Source organism: Bombyx mori, chromosome 8 (genome assembly GCF_030269925.1).
Source record: "Bombyx mori chromosome 8, ASM3026992v2".
Classification (NCBI taxonomy): domain Eukaryota; kingdom Metazoa; phylum Arthropoda; class Insecta; order Lepidoptera; family Bombycidae; genus Bombyx; species Bombyx mori.
The window spans coordinates 301,111-317,471 of record NC_085114.1 but is presented as its reverse complement, the minus strand read 5'-3'; the positions used below and the strand labels follow the sequence as shown (position 1 = coordinate 317,471).

The following is a 16,361-nucleotide window of genomic DNA, read 5'->3' as shown; positions in this document are numbered from 1 at the left end:
TTTCGGATTGAAAGGTGGGGCAGCCGTTGTAACTATACGGAGACCTTAAAACTCATATCTCAAGGTGGGTGGCGGCATTTACGTTGTAGATGTCTATGGGCGCCAGTAACCACTTAACACCAAGGGAGCTGTGAGCTCGTCCACCCAACTAAGTAATAAAAAAAAGTATGTATACGATTATGCCCATGCCCACCATGCGTTCTGTTCAAAGGTCGCCGCAGCGATTGGGAATGTAGTTGTATTATCGTGTGTACGTCTCAAGGTAGGAGATATTCACGTAATGGTACTCACCGCCCCGTAACAATTTTAGACACGTAGTTTAAGCAGGTGATTGATACGTATCTATCTAGAAAACATGTTTCACTTGATACGCTAAGCACGCAATGAACACTACGCAAAATTAAATAACGTAGAGTATGATGTTTGTTCTTCTTTTCTCCAGGTGTTCGACTGGGACCGCAGCACCCAAGACACGATTCTCTCTTCGTTTTTCTGGGGCTACGTGCTGCTGCAAGTCCCAGCGGGCATGCTGGCCGGACGCTTCGGAGGAAAGTTCCTGATCTTCGCAGCCATGGCGTGCACCGGGGTCGTCAACCTTGTTATGCCTTTAGCCGCAGTTAAGGTCGGTAAATGGTACTATTCTGCGTAATAAAAAATGATAATTTATCTCAAAGTTATATAAAATGCATACCCTACACGAAAATCGATTCAAGTAAGCACCTCCTTATCTTTTTATATCGGCCAATAAACTATACCTCGTCCATTTTCAACTAAAATTTTCCCTTTTCACGTCCAATATAACTTGGTAAGGTTTAAATTAATTTCGCGTTCAACATCTTACATTAAAAGGACATAGCATTTTAATATAACTAACTCTTCCAAAATGTGGATGTTACAGAAATTCACTCAATATAACTTCAACGTCAACGCTCTTTAACAAGTTGGATTAACTTTATTACTATATAACATTCAGTAACTGTTTGCCATAGTTGAAGCAAGTACAGTAGCATTACTGCTCTCTACTTTACTACATTCGCAAAGGAAAACAAATGCGTTATGTGAATATACTTAATACCGGCACTATGGTGTGTTCGTATCGATCGATGAGACCATGTATGTCCAGAACTGGGACGATCAAGAAATCATTATATACTGGAATCAAATTTATAGGCAGCGGCTTGGCTTTGCTCCTGACATTGCTGAAGTCTATAGGCCACGGAAACCACTCACCATCAGGTGGGCCATAAGCCCGTCTACCTACTAACAAAAAAAAAAAAAAAAAAACATTATTATGAATCTGCATAGGTAGATAGCACTATACTGTTTATTTTTAAAATATAACAGCCTGGCAATGTTGTTTGAAAGATAGTTAGTCATTATACAATAGAATTGTAACTTCAATTTCATCTCTCGAGATGGGTGATGTCTATGGACTCTGGTTGCCACCTAACACCAGCTGGGTCGTGATCTCGACTGGCCGTCTGTACAATAACTGAAAAACAGCTTTAAAATTTGATTAATTAAATAATTGAGTGGTAATAGTTAAGATACATTTGATTTGCTGTTATAAGCGAAACTATGTTTTATTAAATTCTTCAGAATACGTATCTCTGATGCGCGATTGTATAAATGCACTAAAGTAACTTATGAAAGTACTGTATTACAGTTTTCATCAGTGCAATACAACGAGATAATGTTTTATTATTACTGATCCCTGGTTCTTGCAGTTATTTATATTATCTGACGTCTAGTCCTTTTAGTTTTAAAGTCTTCGGCTTGCATTATGAGGCCTTCTAGTCGTTATTATTACTAAAGAGTTTTCAAATTGTTGTTCTTGGACTGATTAATGAAAATTTCATTACCATTTATCCCAATTTATAACTGTAGTTAGGGAAGAATTTAAAAAAAAAGATATCACTTCCAGATTACGTCTTAAGTGGCCAATAGTGGAATTCAAAAACATCAGAGAAGACTTGACACACACCATCAGCCAAGTTAATTGATAGAACCAAATTTGTCAAAACTGCTTTAGACAAATATCCAAGATTTATATTAATGATGGACATTTTTTTTGTTTTATCTCGGAGAAGATTTTCCTTTTTTCACGTGTGTAAGAACTTACGATAGAAATTTATTGATGTAATTTGTCTTATCAAAATTATGCTTTCATATCTTGTAAAAAGTATTATAGAAGGTAGTGATAATATTTTCTTTTACCGTTTTTTGTAGCTATAAAGTCTGCAAAAGCTATTTATTATTATGTTTTGCGTATAAAAATAAAATAATAAACTGTAAAATCCTAGAGCTAGTATAACTAGTTTACTGGTGGTAAGACCTCTTGCGAGTCCACGCGGGTAGGTACCACCGCCTTGCCTATTTCTGCTGTGAAGCAGTAATGCGTTTCGGTCTGACGGGTGAGGCAGCCGTTGTAATAGAATTCATATCTCAAGGTGGGTGGTGCATTTACGTTATAGATGTCTATGGGCTTCAGTAATCACTTAACACCAGGGGGGCTGTGAACACGCCAACCCATCTAAGCATTTTTTTTTTTTTTAGATGTAATTGCAAAGATGAAACATCAATTATGTTAGAGATACGGTAATTCTGCCCGGCGTAGTTGTAAGCGAACCATGAGGCGAAGCCGGGTCCGAAGGCCTTTAAACAGATCCCAAACATTTTTGACTTTTGTAGTGTAGTATTATAAAAACCAAGGAAGAAAAAAAATTAACAATTACTGTTGAAGGATGTACTAATAAGTCCAGCTCCTTCATTGATTGTCTGATGTAATAACACATGACGGCCTAACTTAAATAAATTATTATATAGTAAAAATATATTTATGTTTTATAATAATAAGTGTTAGAATACAAGTTCACATGCACTTTCTGGTGAAACGATGTTCGTAGTGGATACTATCAAATATGACGTACGCATGGGAAAGTTTTTTTAGTGGTGTTGTACGCAGATTAGATTAAGGCTCATCTGATGGTGAGTAGTCACTGTCCCTTAAAGACCTCAGCAATGCCAGGGATGAGCCGCTGCCTACCGCTGCCTACCTCTGGGAGCTCTCCAGAAACCTCGTTTAAAGAAAAACATGTCATAGCGCTCAGGAAACACCGAAAAGGGGAGTCATTTCAGAGCCAAATGGTATTTGGCAAAGAAGGATGAATGCAGCAGTTTCAGATAATTGGAACTCTGCTTATTGCTAAGGCTATCAGCATCTTGCTACGAACTAGTCATAAGTTTCGATTTTGAAACGAAGAACAACAATTATGCAATTGAAACTTTCACATACCAGAGTCGGTAAGAACATTTATGTTGTGATGTCCAAAGGCTACAGTAGCCCTTTACCAATAGGCACGACTATTCGCTTAGATAGGCGGTTGCTTGGCTCTGCCCCTGGTATTGCTGAAGTCCATGGGCAATGGTAACCACTCAACATCAGGTGGGCCATAGCCCGTCTGCCTACCAGGGCAATTAAAATAAAAACCTATTACAACAGGCACAAGACGCCATATCACCATGTAATAAAATTTTATAATTAGTATTTTGTTTCTCCAGGGCGACTGGATAGCGGTGTGCGCGTGTCGCATCGTGATGGGCTTGACGCAGGGCCTGCTGTACCCGAGTCTGCACGGCATCCTGGGACGCTGGGCACCGACCAACGAGAGAGGAAGACTTGGAACTTTTGTCTATGCTGGTAAACTTCTGACCTCGTTCATGGACATCGGCAATGCGACAATTGCAGAAACCATTCAAATAATTATTCCACGTGACGTGTCCGGGATACCACTAAGCCACGAGGATGCAATGAACTAAACCAGGAACTAACTTCGTAATGTTCTTTGTGGTTTATACGTTATATAGTAAACCGGGAATGGACTGTATTGCCATAAAATTTAACCGCTTCACTAGGTATGAGGAGATAAATCTTAAGCACTTCTCTCTCAGATCCCAGAATTTTACCAGCACATTTAAATAATTTCCCACTTTGACCTATTATATGACTATTGGCATTAAAGGTTCAAGGTAAAAGTTGTATCAAATTTTTCTGAAAACGCTGTGGTAGGGGTTTGTGAATATATTTTTTGTCTTAATCTCGGTCGGCCTATACAGACCTCCTAGTAGTATAGTATTTATTCTATTTTTATTTTACATTATGGCTTAGATGGGTGGACGAGCTCACAGCCCACCTGGTGTTAAGTGGTTACTGGAGCCCATAGACATCTACGAGGTAAATGCGCCACCCACCTTGAGATATAAGTTCTAAGGTCTCAGGTATAGTTACAACGGCTGCCCCGCCCTTCAAACCGAAACGCATTACTGTTTCACGGCAGAAATATGTAGGGTGATCAAACTTTAGATTAAACTCCAAATAAATCTTTGTCTGAAAATAAGACATTGAGTTTTTGTTACACCGCCACGTGAGGGACCTGGTCTCAATTGCATTGCACCTTTCCACTCTTACACGATGAACCTGTAAATTAAAACTTGAAGTTGAAATATTGAAATCCCGTGAATGTGTTGCCAAGGGTCTATTGGCAACAGCTATATACTTCGCCAACCCACTGGCCACTATAAATTTTTTACAAATTTCACTTTACTAATGAAAATAGTTTTTTTCAAGTTTGGCGAAAATAGCTCCCAACTGTTATGTGTAGTAGCAAATCTAATTCCTCGTTCTCTCTTGCTCGCACTTATCGTTTGAAGCTTATAAAAGAGTGAACATGAAATATGCGGATTAAATAGGAGGTTCTGTTTTCAAAATTCAGCCCTAATTGCCCTAGTTTAGTTCGTTTGTCCTAATTGCTTTTAATTAACTTAACGACACTTCTTAATCTGGCTACAACAAGAAGTTTAAAATGATTAAAAGCACAAAAATGAACAGTTACATAAAGTTCCTTATTGTTTTTTGTGGTACACGTTTGTGAGTTAGAAATCCTCAGCGGCTGTTCGTCCAATGGTACTAGTGTTATAGTGACAATGTATATATAAGTGAATGTACTAGAGGTAACCGACGATAATTTATTGCACTTGATAAGCGGATTCAAGACGCACCTAGGCCTAGCAACTAGGTGGCTCCTAGAGCGCGTGGATATCACAACTGGAGACACGAGATCGAACATACAATGATACAGTGTAACGCTTCTTCCACCCTTCAAGTCGGAATATACGATTGCCGCACACATGATATAGACGTCGTCTGGTGTAGTGGTAAGTGACATGGTCACTACACAAGGGGGTCGCGGGTTCGAATCCCGCCAAGGGAAGATATTTGTATGATAAATATAAATGTCTTTTCCAGGGTTATGGATGTATATTAAATATATGTATGTGTATAATAAAAATCTTACATTTATATCCGTTATCTGGTACCTGTAACACAAGTTCTTTACGAACATAGCACGGGACCAGTTAACGTGGCGTGAAAAAAAAAAAAAAAAAAAAAGATACCATTCTTGTACCTACATGTAGCACGCTCGACCACCATACATTTTCAAAATTTTGTACAATAGTTAGTTAATTTAACGTACTGTTGATTTTTAGCAACAGTTATAACGACACGCAATAAAAAGATCAAGTTAATAAAGAGTTTATTTACTATTCTACTACTTTAAATTATTTGCATCTCCAGCTCGTTAGCACCAATAACCTCTTCGACTTTCTAACAGGTGCTCAACTCGGCACAATCATCGAGCTGATGACATCCGGAATGCTATCAGCCAGTTCTTGGGGCTGGCCTTCTGTCTTCTACGTAGCTGGAGTGACCTGTCTAATTTGGTCTCTTCTGTGGCTTGTACTTGGGGCTTCAACTCCTGGCACTAGTAAATGGATTTCAAAAGAGGAGAGGAAATATATTGAGAGCAATGTTGGATCTGATGAATTGGGACACTCGGTAAGTACTTTTCATATTAAATATGAATGACGATGTGCATGTGTACACATAGGTTCAGTATTAGAAAATTTGCAAGATCACTCGAGAAATGGTAATTGAAATGAAAGTAATCTAAAAATAAATTTTTGTATTACTCTAAAGATACGATCTCTACGACAACGTTTTTCAATTGATGATGATAGTGTTTCGAGCCTATGTCAAAATGATATAATTCAGCGACTTCATTTTCAAGGCAATCAACCTAACCCAAAAAAACTAAACTAAATCGTATTTTTATTTGGCAAAAATAGTACCTACCTACCTTTTTGATGTTTTGCTACATTTCTTCATTCCGTTTTAGTAAATCTAAGTATTTTTTATTTCAGAAAATGCCAACACCCTGGTCCAGTATTTTCTCTTCCTTGCCGTTCTACGCGATCCTGCTGGCTCACTGTGGACAAAACCTTGGTTTTTGGACCTTGCTGACTGAGCTACCTTCATATATGAAGAATGTTTTACATGTCGATATTAAAGATGTAAGTATTCACGTGTAATCGCTTAGTTTTAAGTAATTTTATGTCTGTATAGGAGCGATCGCACAACCCTTCCTAATGTTTGTTACCCGAGTCGATAAAAAACCTTACCCTCTTTAAGATATGAGGTCTAAAACTTTAATTGTATTGTATTAATAGAAAAAGCAGAATGGTCGGTCCCGCACAAGCGAGCTCAGAGTGGGCGCTACCACCGAGAAAAACTAGAAATTAGGAGAACCTGTAGAATTTATATCTTTTGCGACGTTATGCTTTTATGTATAACGGTAGGTAGTCAGTTTTAACAAATGTTTGGTACCTATAATCGCTATGAGAATCTTAGTGTAATTAATTTAACGAGCAACATAAGTGCAACTGGTCTTCTTTAAAATTCAACTTAGAGAAATTGAGCGCACAAACTTGTACATGAGCCACGTAAATTGTCAAATCTATTCTGTGTGCTCTTATCTAAAGTAAGCTAAATCTATCTTATCATGTGTTTCTTCCAGAATGGCAAACTCTCGGCTCTGCCTTACGTCGCCATGTACGTCCTAAGTTTCGTCTTCAGTTGGATAGCGGACTTCCTCGTCAACAGGAACTTGATCAGTCTGGTTTCTTCTAGAAAGATATTCAACACTATCGGTGAGCACTAATGCCAACTTTATTCTCCATTGTTGTGTATTCATTTTCAATTGCTCTGGTGGTTTTTGTGCCCGAATGTGTGGGCTTTGGGCAAGCCAGGGATTTAACGTCTTGGCAACACAACTAAACTACTTAATGTACAAATTGAACTACAAATTCCATCTAACAACTATTTTGGTAAATTACTAATTACTTCCCAAACATTAATTTATTGGCCAAGTTCAATTATCTGATATTCCCGATCGCTATGTACAAATTTAAGGGTTAATCGAATACTATTTATTGTTACTAGAATTTGAATTTTAGTTGCTTCGCCATAAAGATTGGATTTGATTAATGGTAAAATGAGTTTCATGATATGGTTGAAAGCGGATGATTCCAGAAATGATCCTACGAGTATCCGAATTGTTGTGGTTTTATTATTTGTTTTTGTCCATTCATCGAATTTTGACCATAATCATTAATTATACACCCAATATTTATATTCTTTGAATTCAATTACACTTTCTGTTGTATGTTTTTGTTGTTTAAGTTTTATTACTTCTAAAAAAATGAAATAAATCGGTCGAAAAACAGCGTTGAGCGCGGTATTTAACTATTTTGTGCTTACCACACTAGATTTATACTTAATCTTTACCTTTACACTAACACTAAGATTCTCAATGTTGTTTCAACCCTTAATTATTCAACAACAAAAAAAACTATGAGAACATTTGATGTCAAAAAATACGTCTGATGCATTTTTTCTTTCGACTTGGCGTGAATGTTATTCTAAAATGAATCACAAACGATATGATATACAGAATGCAATGATATATTATAGAATAGGACATGATCTTCGATAGAAAATCTCATTATTTTCTGTGGCAATAAAAAAGTCAAACTTTGGGTGAATAATTTACATACAATAACGACTGAAGATTGTATTCTTAATATTCTGTTCCCGTGCACCATAGCTTGCCTATTCAAGATACGAAGCAAAGTTGCGTTTCTCCAATTGAAACTCCAAAATTGCTCCAGATTCATGCCAGTGATGCTCGTGAGCTTCCGTAACCACTAGTTACCCGAGGGGCCTCACTAACCACTTTCTACTTGAATTTACCTTCAGCGCACTGGGGGCCCGCGGTCGCTCTGCTCGGCCTCTCGTATCTTCCAGCAGGAAATCTAACCCTGGCGGTCATCATTCTGACCCTGACTGTGGGACTTAACGGTGCTCATTATGTTGGTTTCATGGTAAGTGTAACTTTACCTCATAATTTTAAGATGAAAGTTTATTTTGTTTATGGGTATTTATTTACCTACTAAATTGCCGTTTACTGTACAAAAAGTTAAAGCCCTGTTTTTATAAATGTTTTTTATTTCTATCAATCAAAATATGCACGTATCGACGTAACCGCCACTAGACCACCAAACAGTGACTATGACTTTTTGGGGGATGTTTTCGTTTGGGGCATTGCCTAGGTGCTGAACCAAGGTCTAACCAACACGATAACCATTTACGATTATCAAAAAGAATTATTTTTTCATCGCAAGTGATAATGGGGTTCAGTATCCCTTCGTTTCTGTATCTGTGGAGCAACGCAAGGCATACCTTATACGTACGAGGCTCTGGCGATTGTTTAGTTCGTGCGGCACTCACTTATCAAGTCTTTTACCTTGGCAATTTGACGCAAATGGACCGATTATGTTTTGATAGTAGCTTTTAAAGCTGCTACTAACTCGGCAGTCGATTTAGTATCGACAGCTTCGACTAGCGCCTTTAATTGTTCTTTGTTAACTTTAGTTTTCGAACGCAAATTTTTCAGATCAAGATTTCGATGTCGGAAGCGTTGAAGCCAACAGCGTTCGTTTATAGTGTTCACTTCGTGCACGTCATTAATGTTATGAGCCGTTGTTTGTGTGGCTACCGCGACAATACTCGTCATCCATAATTACTTGTATTTTTGTCGTGTCCATTTTGAAGAAAAAGCTACCAAAATTGCTCATTTCATCATTTGAATTTAGAATTTCTTTCCAGCCATACATAAATTACGTTTCAAATTACTAGTTTCATAAAACGGCAGCTTCACAGGTAAAGATCTATTATAAATACAAATCGCCATTTTATTATAGGTTACAAATAAACTTTCAAATTTTATATTCATTGAATTCTTGTATATTTCCAGTTGTCACACATCGACTTATCCCCGAACCATGCCAGCACGCTGATGGGAATCACCAATGGCGTCAGCGCCATCTTCTCCATCATGGCGCCACTCAGCGTCTCCATCGTTGTAACTGATCAGGTTCGACTGATTTAATTTTCACCTGAATATAAACGAGTCCACGGTCTACCGGAAAATAATAAGTACTGTTCACGGACATCGGTAAATTATGCACACTGCTTAAGTCTAGTTTGAATAAAGAAATGTTGCAGCTCCTAGGGAATATCCTAAAATGCATTTCATTGTTGAGTTTCGACGCACGAACATATGGTGGACTACAAGTATCCTGAAAGTTGAGGACCAAATTTCAATCGAATACACGACTAAGTTTCATTCATAACGGCCGTCTGGTGTAGTGGTAAGTGACATGGTCACTACACAGGGGGGTCGCGGGTTCGAATCCCGCCAAGGGAAGATATTTGTATGATAAATATAAATGTATTTTCCAGGGTTATGGATGTATATTAAATATATGTATGTGTATAATAAAAAATCTTACATTTATTTCCGTTATCTGGTACCTGTAACACAAGTTCTTTACGAACTTAGCACGGGACCAGTTAACGTGGCGTGATTGTTAGTAAATATTTATTTATTTATTATTATTTATTTATTATTCATTGATGACATTTTAATAATATGGACGACGTCGCTAAATCGTTACAGACCGAAGCATCTGAATGGAGGAAGGTTTTCTTCATCTCAATAGCCTTCTACTTCCTGAGTAACCTGTTCTATTTGCTGTTCATCTCTGGAGATGTTCAAGACTGGAATGAACCTAAGACTGATGGTGCAATTGGTAAGTGACATCGATCCATTAATGTAATAAAGAATACGTAAAATATTTTATCAAAATTCACGGTTTGACTGTAAATTTTAAACTGTGTTATTGTTGGAAACAAACTTAAATTTTATTCGGAAATCAGAAAACATTATGCCTTTGAATTTTAAACTGAATAGAACGTTTATTGAATAATGACATCATTGTACACATAGCAGTCGTCGCGCACGAAACATTTTTGAACCCATACATAAATTTAATCGTCTTCATCTCAGAACTATATAGCCGATTTCAATTGTTTTATTCAGTACACATGTTTGCATTTGTTTTATTATTAGATTATCCAGTGAGTCTTTTTTTTTAATAAATACAGCGTTCATCGATTTCTTGTTATTCCTTTATTAATCTCAGTGGGACTGATGCTACATGCACTTAAATTATAATTTTATTTAAATGGAAGTTAAGCATTCGAATTCAAGTCAACTTTCCGTTTAAATAATATGAATACATTGAATTGAGGACTGATGGGATGGTTCAGAGTATAAACGTGAGATTACAACTTCCAAGAATAGATAAGGTGCTGACATATAAGCAGTAGCGTAGCAGTATGTAAGATGGATGGCCGCACATACATATGCTTGCTAACGTCAGAGTATTAGTGTCTAAGGTTCTCTATTTACCATCTTTCAAAATAGCATTGACGTCGTGATGGGATGTGATATCCACTTGATATCAGATGAACCGTAAGCTCATCGACATCAATAAATAAACATCGTTGTATATTTTACAGAAGATGGAAGTAAAAAAGAGAAGAAGCCAGAAAACAACGCCGCGTATTACAGAAGGAAGAGCTTGGGAGAAAACATTTTCTAAAATGCTCTTGAAATTTATCTTGTAAGCTAGTCGTAAATATTTATGTAAGCTTTAATAAAAGTTGAGGCCCTTATTTCAGAATATTGTTTAAATTATAAGCACGGGATGCCTTAAATTATCGTTCGTGTAGGTTGGGAGGTCGCAGGCTCGGTACTCGGCTCATCCCATATAGTTATAACAACTGTGATAATTATAATTTATTTCAAACCAAAAAAAAAAGAATTAATTTAATTATAAATTACTTAGTGTAGTTTTGTTCGTCAATTTCTTGAATGTTTGGTTTAAATTTTCTTTGGCATCCACGACGACTTCAGCAGGACCAAAGTCTGTTTTCGATATTAAATCCAGTGCCTTAAATAACTATTTAATGTAAATATGTAACACGTTGCGACTTAAGCCAATAAATTATATTTAAAAAAAACGTGTGTGCTTTCATTATTACCACGCCATGAAATGATGTTTGTAATGACAAAGCCTTAATTGTCTTGTGCATCGACCGCCCCGCACTTCACAGCAGGACGCACGACTGCCTCGTGACAGAAATAGGTAGCAGCAACTAGGTGCTCGCCATCATCAGTCAAGTGCAGAATGACCGCTAATTCAAAATTCTAATTCAGAATTCGACTTTATGCATGTCTTCTTCTTCTGAGTCGATCTCTTCATTGCTGAAGGTCGTGTCTAGTTTGAAATGTTGATCACTCGATGCACTATGCGTGTCATAAGCGAGACTCAATCTCCCTACGGTAAAAAAGAGTAAAAACCTTTTTTATTCCTAAAATGGACGAGCTCGTGTTCCGTGATCATAGGAGCCCACAGACATCAACCACGTTAATGTCGCCATCTATGTTTGAGATAAGTTCTAAAGTCTCAGTTTTTCAGTGCAACGGCTGCCCCACCCTTCAACCCGAAACGCATTACTGCTTCACAGCAAAAATAGGCAGGGCGATGGTACCTACCCGTGCTTAGTCCCAAGACGTCCTACCACCAGTCATCATCATCATCATTATCCTGCCCTTCTCCCAGTCACCTGGGGTCGGCGCAACATGTTTTCTCCTTCCATACTCTTCTATCATATACGATTTCTTCGCTCACTCCCCTCTTACCCATATCGTCTTTCACGCAATCCATCCATTTCTTCTTAGGTCTACCTCTTCCTCTATATCCTTTCACTTTCATAGTTAACACTCTCTTACCAACCTCATTTTCATTTCGTCTCATCACATGTCCATACCATTCCAAACGCGCACTTCTCAGTTCTCTGTCACAGGTACCACTTTCAGACTTCCTCTAACATATTCATTCCTACCTCTAGTAATTACGCAAATTATAATTTTTCGGATGTGATTTTTACTATACGATGTTATTCCTTCACTGTGGAAGTCAATCATAAACATTTGTTAAGTACCTATTTCATTAGAAAAATTGGTACTTGCCAGCGGGATTAGAACACCGGCACAGTCGCATTTCTCAATACGAACACTGGATGTCTTATCCCGCAGACCACGACGGTTACTTAAAACAGACATAGTAAATCTATCCTACGAGGCTATAAAATTAAAACAATAGTATTGTAACCCGTTTACTTTATCTAACACTATAATAATGTTATAGTGAAGCAAAGCGGTTTAATGCTCTAAGCAGTCGAAGCAGCGATGAGACGAGATTTAAATTTTAGAACGAACGAGATTAGCTTTTAAGAACGTAGTTTAATCTGGAATTAATTTTAAAGTTGTCCTGTGAAGCTTTCGTACCCCCGTGGGCTGCTTACAGTGGATTATCACTTTAAGCTTTACGAAGATCGCTTCAAGTTTTTTATTATAATATAATCATTGTTAATAAATATTTATTTACTTACCAAGTCAAGTCAGTCAGGAAGTACTCACATTTCACAACGCCCTCCACACCGCCAGAGACAAGAATAGATGGAGGAAGATCGTGCGTGCGAAGGTGATACAAAACGGTGGTCACGACCCTCAGCAATGAGGAATACGACGCAAGGAGGACCAAGTCAGGAGAAATAAAAAAAAAATTCAAGTTTTATAGGAATAAAAGTTGAATAATTTTTATTGACTAACACATAATATAGGAATATTATGACGTATAATATAGGAATATTATGTGTAAGTCTGCATGGAAAACTTCTCTATTCCGCGGCAGAAAAATAAAATAATAAACCATGGTTCTAGTTTTTTATAGGCATTATAGACAGACGTAGGCGCATCCATATCACCAGGTGGCAGTAAGTAAGTACTGTCGCTCTTGGATATCAGCAAAGCCAGTGATGCTTCAGCAGTAAGCCACTGCTTACTGCTGAAGACACTCCTCAGGCCTCTTCTAAAGAAAGACAGGTCATAGTGCTAAGCAACCTCCGTGGAGTTGTCTCCTGTGTTCTGGTAGCTATTGCTCATTGCAACCGACATTATGGTTTGAAACCAATTATTATCGCATCCACGTATTAGGTCTCCTGTTTAATTAGGCTTTTCATTAGTGGATGTGCACTGCTACTTGCATACCCTTAGCCATACTAGTGGTACCTCATCAGTTTTTAGCTTCTCCATTTAAAATAAATACTGTCCTGTCCATATCTTAATGTCAGAGCTTTAGACCAGGGGTAGGCCGCAAGCGTGCCTGCCTATCTAATTCAAAATAACTTTGAACTCACCGCGGGATGAATTCCAGCTGTTTCATTGCACCCAGGTTTTAATTTCAAGGTTGAAAAGGCATGCGGCTTCAAAAAATATCCTTCAAGCATGATATTTTCATTGTTGATTTTGTATTCAACGCTCACTGAACGACCTCATACGTTTGAGACCGTGCAAAAAATCTCGAATTAAGTTTTATTTAAACGTTCACGTCAAAAGAGGAAATAAATTTTCAAATATACTTAATAGAATATCGTGGTCGCGCTAACGTCGGCAACTCGGAACGGATGGAGCCCGCAAGATGGGGTCCTAGATCACAAGACCCAAGCGATTCGTCCAGATTGAAATTTATAAAACTTACGTAGTCGCAGTACCTCGTCTAGTAATTCCGCAAAAAATTAATGTGTCTGTATTCAAAATATAGAATGCTGTTACGGATCCACTATTGCATGAAATTGTTGAAAAAATATATATCGAGGCGGATCTTACAATGTATGGAGCATTGCGAATATAAAATATCTAGATTAGGTCTTCGATCAACAATAGTGATTAGGTATAATAAATTATTTTATTGTATTATTAAAGGAATGAACACAGAATCTAGTAGTCCTTCGTAGTAGTAATGGCCACCGAAAAGCATGGACAACGCAAAGCCCACTGAGTTTCTCGCTGGATCTTCTCAGTGGGTCGCGTTTCCGATTCGGTAGTAGATTCTGCGAAGCACTGCTCTTTCTAGGGCCAGTATTACCAATACCTTCGACTTAAGCCTCGAGAGCTCGCCTACACGCTAGGGCAACGCTGATATAACCTCTCAAGGCTATCAGCATTGGTAGGAAAAAATAGACAACGCAACTCAATCCATTTTGAGGTATAACAATGAATTTTCAATTGCAATAACAGCTATCAGTGCGCCCTGCTACCAGTAGCTGCACACAGTGCACAAATCTGAATTTATTTTAACACACGTAATGGGAGCAAACCTTAGGCCGCTGCCGCCCACAGCTTGGGACACCCCGTACACAATGTTTGCGTTCGGAACAAGCGCCCGTCGACTCTTAGCCAGTTAGTTACTCTGCGAATGCATTTATCTTTGCTTATTTATTCTAACGTCATGTGTATATCTTATTTGAATAATATTTATAATTATGTTTTTCTTTTTGTGGACAAACACCGCTTCTCATCTTTTCACATCTCTCCCGTTGTTCAGATTGGCCCGAATGGAAGATAATATTTTGCATTACCTACATTTGTCTGTGAGATGTTTATAAGGATCACTACTACTCGTACGCGCTTAGCAGGCTAACAGCAAATAGGTAGAGGAAAAAAGTTCTCCACCGCGCTGCTATGTTTCGACGCTATGCTCCATTAATTGAAAAATAAGACAAAGTTTGCAATTCAAAATCTTATTTTATTAGTGGTTTTTGGATAATGCGCAACGTAACACGATTGAGAAATAAATTAAATGAATGCGTGACCAATTATTGTAACTATATTATTACTTATGCTTAGTTTAGTAAATGAACGTAGTTGTGTCGTTGTGTTGAGATAGTTTATATTTACAATTTCTGATTCACTCAGCGCCCACCCACCCTAAGCTATAAGTTACATCATCTGTCATCTGTCGACCTCAAACTCCCGCTGCTACAAAGCACGTACCGCCGCATACATCATTACGTGACCTATTAAGAATCGACTACTGAAATGGAGTTGTAGAGACTCGATTCGGGCTGTAGAGTCATGCGTGAAGGATTAGTTTCGGTAGCGTTCCTCAATAACGTATTTGAGATAAATTTGGGATCAAAGATTGAGCTTAGTTCGTGTGTAATAATAGAATTTATTGAAGTTGGTATTTGAAACTTACGAGACGCCTTACTGTTAGCAATAGTATATTATATATATGTCGGAGACGGTCGGAGCCTAGCCGATGGAGGCGCGTAGATGCTACCACATTTACCAACCAGCTTTCTTGAAGAGCGGTGCCTCCGTCCTAGGAACTGACATTCGTTTCCGTCTGCTAACGTCAAGAGAAAACTTCTAAATTGTTCTAAGACAGCAAACGTGATCGGTATACTAAATATTTATCTTACCTCACACATCGCAAGCATCGGTCACCGTCCTCGTCGAACCCGTCGCTTGCGACGAAGGGCTCCGGTGGTAGATTCTGCGAAGCACTGCTCTTGCTAGGGCTAGTGTTAGCATCACTCCGGTTAAGCCCCGTGAGCTCACCTACTAGTTAAGGTTACGCTAAAATAGCCTCTCAAGGCTATCAGCTTAGGAAGGAAAAAAAAAAGAAAAAAAGAACATTCGGACCGTCGGTCTACTGAGCAATCCCATCCGCTCGGTGGAAGATCTTCCCTTTGTCGTACTCCTACATATTTAAGAGTTTATTTTTGAAGTAAAAACGTTCAACAAGTTAAAAGTAAATAAATGGTACTACTAAAATCACAAATCTAGCGATATTTGCTATTCGTTTATAACACCCGCGATAGTCAGCCATGTCCAGGAAAGTTACAAGACAAGGAAGTCATTAAGTGCGTTTATTGGGCCATTTATATAGCCCGCTGCCATAAAAACTCTTCGAATCTGCCCTTTGAGAGTTTCAAGATGGTTTATTGGCAAACTTTACAATAAACGCCTTACTATAACATATTCATTAGTGTATATACGCTGGCCTATTTAGTCGTATAGTAAATTTTAAAACACGCTCCATTCTTATCGGACTGATAGTCGGACAGACGGGCTTACACCGTCCACCTAATAATAAGTGGTTACTCGAGCCTTCTTACATCACATAAGCTAAGCTTTTTACACAGG

The 16,361-nt window shown here is 38.1% G+C and overlaps 1 protein-coding gene across 1 annotated transcript in view; it reads left to right on the top strand.

Annotated features, from left to right (window-relative positions):
* Positions 1-10,986, top strand: part of LOC101745899 (putative inorganic phosphate cotransporter) — a 36,012-nt gene extending 25,026 nt beyond the window's left edge. The window contains exons 3-11 of the mRNA XM_004925314.5: positions 443-622; positions 3,562-3,700; positions 5,673-5,896; positions 6,262-6,411; positions 6,915-7,047; positions 8,156-8,280; positions 9,213-9,332; positions 9,918-10,050; positions 10,823-10,986. Coding sequence (XP_004925371.1) covers positions 443-622; positions 3,562-3,700; positions 5,673-5,896; positions 6,262-6,411; positions 6,915-7,047; positions 8,156-8,280; positions 9,213-9,332; positions 9,918-10,050; positions 10,823-10,905 — 1,287 coding nt within the window. The 3' untranslated portion in view covers positions 10,906-10,986. The remainder of the gene's footprint in view (positions 1-442; positions 623-3,561; positions 3,701-5,672; positions 5,897-6,261; positions 6,412-6,914; positions 7,048-8,155; positions 8,281-9,212; positions 9,333-9,917; positions 10,051-10,822) is intronic.
* The last annotated feature ends 5,375 nt before the right edge of the window (positions 10,987-16,361 follow it).